We start from the raw sequence: 6,000 nt of genomic DNA, 5'->3' as shown, positions 1-6,000 counted from the left end.
TTTGACAAGAATCTTCACAAGGAGAGAATTTCAGAAGCAACATATGACTTGGTGTCTTCTTTTGGTTGTGTTTTCTTATAATTTCTCACTTTTACATATCTGCATTGGATGCTTCATAGGTGAACCATTCATGTTGCCTCGATACCCATCAGATAAGATTGTCCTCGTGGAACTGTGTCATCAGTTGGTACATGTACATGCAAGACACACTTCTTCTCATAAGATAGGTCTCAAATGGTTTGTCTATTGGCCGATATTCAGTACTCACCATGCCAAAGGCCAAGAACATGGAAAATGAAATGTTATGGGTCAAAATGAAGAGGTTCAAAGCTTAAGAGAATTTTGATTTTCGCAACATGAGAAGCAAAATCAAGAGGAGTTATGTGCATCTACATAGGCTTGAGGATGTTTGGACAGATTGAAAAAGTGATGAATATGTAAGAAGGATGGACTATAGTCATCTTACATTAGAGCAAATAGAGAACTTGGACTTGGCCAAGATTCCAGACACCATGGACAATACAAATGATATAGTGGACCATGTCTACTATGAGCAAAAAATTGTTGATACTCCATTACCTCCAATTCAATGGTCAAAGAAAGAAAGAAAATCAATTTCAAAGAGGTTTGTGCCTATCATGATAAATACAAACCAATGGCTACTGAAGAAGGGAATCTAGATGAAGCCACTTCCTGCTAGCTCTGGTGAGGAAGATAATGACGGTCTAGTGGGGAAGACTTCAGAAGTAAGAACCAAGAATAAGGAAGATACTCAGGTTCCCCCACCATCTGTTTCACCACCAAAATCTAAAGGGATGGCACCTCAATTCAAATTCATCGTTAAAGGATCAAAGAAAGGGGAATCCTCCTCTATGGCCGTACAATAGGAATCAACCCAAGGGCCTGACCAAGCCGAGGAAGAAGAACAAGAACAAGAAGAGGGAGAAATTCCTCATGCTGGAGAAGAACAAGAACAAGGAGAAAGTTCTAATCCTACCACCTCTCAGATATCATCATCGATTTATTTTGTGATTCATTCTATTGAATCTGATTTTGATGAAGAGGTGCAAGAACATGATGAAGAAAGAGAAGATATTGAGTTGGATGATGAACAAGGTTAAGAAGGGGGCAATGAAGAATTTGTTACTCTTTCTAGCATTCCTAGCTTTGATGACATTCCAAATTCCATGATTGAGTCATCAATCTTGGATTTTAATGAAGCCATGGAACGGGTTACTCAAGAGCAATAGGTAATGGTTCTACCAAATTCTTGTGGCCATGACAGAAAATCCACCCCGGGTGAGCACTATTGCCATTTCTGCAACAACTACTCCTGTTATTACATCAACGCTACCAGTAGATACGACAGTTGGGACAATTAATGTCTTACCAACTTCTATGCCACTACCACCACCAATATCAGTTTCTACAATTCTAGTTATGACTACTCCTATGATGCCTATTGCTACAACGGTCTTAGTACAAGGGGGACCATTAGCAGCATCAGTATCTTCAAGTCCGCCACCCACTAGTTTGCTTGTGGTTACACAAGTAGAGGTCACTACTCCAACCACACAATCAGTCTTACCTCCTTGGTTGGACATAGTGGCACCAAAAAGGAAGAAGCAAGTTGTCTCACCAGATGACTTCGACTTTGAACAATTAGCTCCTTTGAAGGCAAAGGTGACCAAGAAGCCAAAGACAGTATCAAGGGTGCTAGTTGATCTTGTAAGTAAATGAAAACATGTTGAAGTGATTGTGCCAGCTGCAAGTAAAACCAAAGAGAACATTCAACTTGCAGAATATACAATTCAAATTATCGAACTTGGAGAAGAAACACATGAGAGCGTGAATCAGGATTCAAGAGTTGTTAACGAGGCTATCATGATAAGACTTGATGAAGAACGTGCTAAAAAGTTGAAATTGAAGGAAAAGTGTGAGCAACTAACCAATGTTTTGATGAAAGTGACCCAAACCTATCAACATGTAGAACCAATTATTTCATCCATGGATACATAAGCACTCAAAAGAATGGAACAAGTGGGGGTAAAGGGTCGAGCAGTGGATCAATGGATTAAAAGGTTGGAATCTGAAGGCTCCCTCCTCCTAGATTCAACTATCAAGCTATTGAAAGACTTTGAAATCATGCAAATTCAAATACAAGGAATCAAAACCACTTTCACACAAGAGATAGATGAGAATGAAAGAAACATGTAGATATGGAGAAAGATGGAGGACTTTGCCATTGACTTCCTTGTAGAGAATAAAGTGCTAGAAACAAAAGGAAAGCATGTTCAAGTTTTGTCCCTACTGGCACATAGAAATGAATTGGTCAAGCATATGGTCACTGATCTTGAAGGTGAGATCAAGAGTTGCGATAATGATATTGATCAAATTTCAGCAAGAATAGTTGATATCCCTTGCTTCTTATATGGTAAGGATAATCAACAATTGGGCTCAAGTGATACAATCATCCAAGAATTCCACTCTCTGATCTCACATTGGACAGAGCAAGACTTCACTCTGAACACCTTTGATAAACTTCTTGAAATACAGGTTGGTTTAGAGTTGCTTGTCTCTTTGCTCAAGGATGGAAAGAAGCAACATGTGAAGACTGGAGATGCTATATTCCAGATCAATGCTATATCAAGTTCCATCACCCTACTAGATGAAGTTGAGATGAAATCCATCTTGGCTAAATTTGAAGAATTTAAATCCAATGAGGAGGATAAAGATGAATAAAGTGTCCCCTTTTTTACACTTAGTTTTTCATGTAGATGTATTTTTAATTTAGATGCATTTTTAGATGCTGTAAGTTTTCTCGCAGCTGCATGTTCCCTTTATGCTATAGTTGTAGTCAGGTGGGACTGTGCAGTTGAATTAGTCAACTATGCCCACCTTTTTCTCCTTTTCTCTCCTATATATAAAGGAGCCTCATTTATAAATATTGATCTTTTATAGGCTTAGCAAAAATCTGCCAAAATTTTGTGCCAACTAAGACTTTGAGCTTTTTTGGATGTAAAATTGAATTCAAAGTAATATAAGAAAGCAATCCATTAGACCTCAACTTTGAGTGAGTGGAAGATTGTGATTGTGATTGGAATTACTCCTATATTTAGTTCTCACAATCGATCTTATATATTTGGGAAATTTTCCGATGTTAAGTGATTAGCAGTAGGCTTTGTATTGCTGTTATTACTTGTAGTTTTAAGAAGTGGGAAATTACACTTGAAGACTTTGAGCTGGAAGTTTAGTTTCTTAGCATTCGTAATCATTAGTTTAGCTAGAATTACATTTAAGAAATACTTTGTGCTTCTTGATTGTAAGTTTTGGTGTACTTGTTGGATTTAGTTTGTTCATTTCTTTAAGTATCATAAGTGATAGAGAATTGTAACAAGTGGAGGGAAAATACATAAACTCTGAAAAAAGAGAGTTATATGCCCGAAAATTACCCACAAATTTTAGTTTCTTGTTAATTAGAGAAGAAATTTCAATGGGAACCTCCCCTTGCTGAGAGGAGAGATTAATTTCTCAACATAGCTGTGTGTGAATTATATATTTTTTCGTTGGTATGCTAGTGAAAAAATATTCACCCAACAAGAAGTTAATCATCCCCTTGAGCTAGATGAAGCATGTGGAGGTTAATTGGGATGTTGAGTGCATATTGGGTAACACACAAAGTGATCCCACTCATGGAGTAATGTGGTGGCTTTTGGGTTGAGTTCATTACATGTTTGGTTTGAAGTTTATTCATGTGGCCGATTTATAGATGTTGTAAATAAGTTCTAGGCCAAATTGTGGTTGTAATTAATATAGGGATTCATATATAATTATAATTGGATTCATTCCAATCTATGGAAGTTGATGTGAGTAGAAGTAATTACTATGGCAAAAGTTGCATGAGGTATCTACTCAATTTTTTAGGTATGTGACTTTAAAAGAATATTTTATGCAATCGCAAAAGTGTACTAAAGCTGATCAAATAAGGGAGACGTTGAGGGTTCAACCTTGAAGGTCTGTATGACACATATTTCATGTACTTTGTTGTAATTTAAGTGTATGCCTCACTACTTGAGTTGGTGCTGAATTCTTCTATTAAGGGATTGGTGTCTCCTATGAGTTGGTGCCTGCAAATTTGATTGAAGATTAGTGCCTTCATCATAGGTTGTAATTCCTGTGGGTTGGTGCCTACAAAATATTGTAAGTTAATTATTTACTTTGTGAGGATAGATTTGGATAGTGAATCCAAGCAACTATTCTCACCATGGTTTTTTCCTTCCAAGTTTTCATGTAAATTTGGTGTTATATTGTGTTGATGTGTGATTATGTCTTTCTTAGAATTTTCTACATGTTTTAAGAAGTTATTTATGGTAATTGATGTTGAATTAATTGAAATTGGCATATACTAATTCACTTCCCTCTTAGTATATCTGTGTGCCTAATAAAGACATCACTCTAGGTGATACATCATTATAGAATATGAAGAGTGTTCTCATGTCTTCATGCCATTTTATTAGGCTAGTATTACTGGATTCACCTTGTTTTTTGGTTGCAATATTTTTAGTTCTCATGTGTAGGCTATATGATTTTTAAAGTATATTTGAGCAAATTTGAGTGCACCATTGCACCCAAATAGGAAAAAACAATATAATTGATTATGAACTCATCAATTTTAGAAAATTTACATCCAAAGCAAAATATTAGACACCCACATGCAACCCAGGGTAAATGAAACATGGAAAAAATTTCATAAATTTTTTCTCATCTATCATGCTATTTTAGCTTTAGTTAGCTTCCACCTATCATGCTAGATTATATTTAGTTAGCTTCTACCTATCATAATAGTTTAGCTTCAGTTAGCTTCCACCTATCATGCATTGATTTGATTCACCTTGCTCTACATAAACATGGGCTCATTTGTAAGATCTAAATGATGGTTATGTAATTAATAATGTGCCAATAATAAATAAAAATAATTATTATTTTATACATTTATATTTTCTTACGAGTAGATCTAAGTGGAAGGTGTGTTGCTTTAATGACTTCTAGGTCAGCAGAATATTTTCTTAAATTCCTACAATTAACATAGTATAGCATTCTAAAGCATAAAACACCATGTGTAGCAACTAATCTAACATCATGTATATGTAGATAAAATAAACTCATTAAAAACATACACGTGTAAAATTACAAAAACTCACCCTAGTTGGGGTTTTAAAACATATATGCATGATCAAATCATGCACCTAACAAGGAAACATAAGAAATATATCATATAAGGAAAAATCATGGAGATACAATTATTACCTAGCATATCAAAATGTATAGATGAAAAATCATCACTATAGAGCATAGATGCATCCACTATAAAACCTATATTTGATATAAAGGCGATATAGTAATGTGTTAGATGAACATATAAAGGAAAAGTGAATCAACAACTTAGTGTTTCATATAGTTCCTTTCCATTCATAACATTTAATTGAATCATGATGATGTTTGAATGTATAGCTATATGACATACTTCTATTGAAAATGGATAAAATAACTTAAGGGTTTATTGATTGCTACCCTAGGACTATCCAATATCATAATCAACCATAACAATTGTATGGGATTGTTATCACAAATCATTGTCACATTGGAACAGACATAATAGTGTAGCCCAAAATGATTGATATAGATAGGATTAAAAACAAGGCCTCCCTTACCATTTAACCACCTACCCCAATGTGTTCACACAATCAGTTGAGCCCCATGAGATGAATGACACAAGATATACTTGCCTACAAATTTTCACCAAACATAAATGTCGCTTATAGAAACTATTGGAAAAATTTCACCATAGTCAAATGAAGTGGAGATTTAAAATATTGAGTTTATTATGAAGGGAACATATATGTTTAGATGAAACATTTTCAGTTGCCACATATTCTAAGAAACATCCTATCATAGTTTGGTAATTTTTAAATGTAGGGCTTTTAAGAGATTGCATCAAAA

General features: G+C 35.0%; 1 protein-coding gene across 1 annotated transcript in view; it reads left to right on the top strand.

Moving 5' to 3' along the window:
* The first annotated feature begins 1,278 nt into the window (after positions 1–1,278).
* LOC131032821 (classical arabinogalactan protein 9-like) overlaps positions 1,279–6,000 on the top strand; it is a 41,834-nt gene continuing 37,112 nt past the window's right edge. The window contains exon 1 of the mRNA XM_057963868.1: positions 1,279–1,728. Within this exon, the coding sequence (XP_057819851.1) occupies positions 1,279–1,728 (450 nt within the window). The remainder of the gene's footprint in view (positions 1,729–6,000) is intronic.

Source organism: Cryptomeria japonica, chromosome 5, assembly GCF_030272615.1.
Source record: "Cryptomeria japonica chromosome 5, Sugi_1.0, whole genome shotgun sequence".
Lineage (NCBI taxonomy): Eukaryota > Viridiplantae > Streptophyta > Pinopsida > Cupressales > Cupressaceae > Cryptomeria > Cryptomeria japonica.
This window is presented reverse-complemented; position numbering and strand designations above follow the sequence as displayed.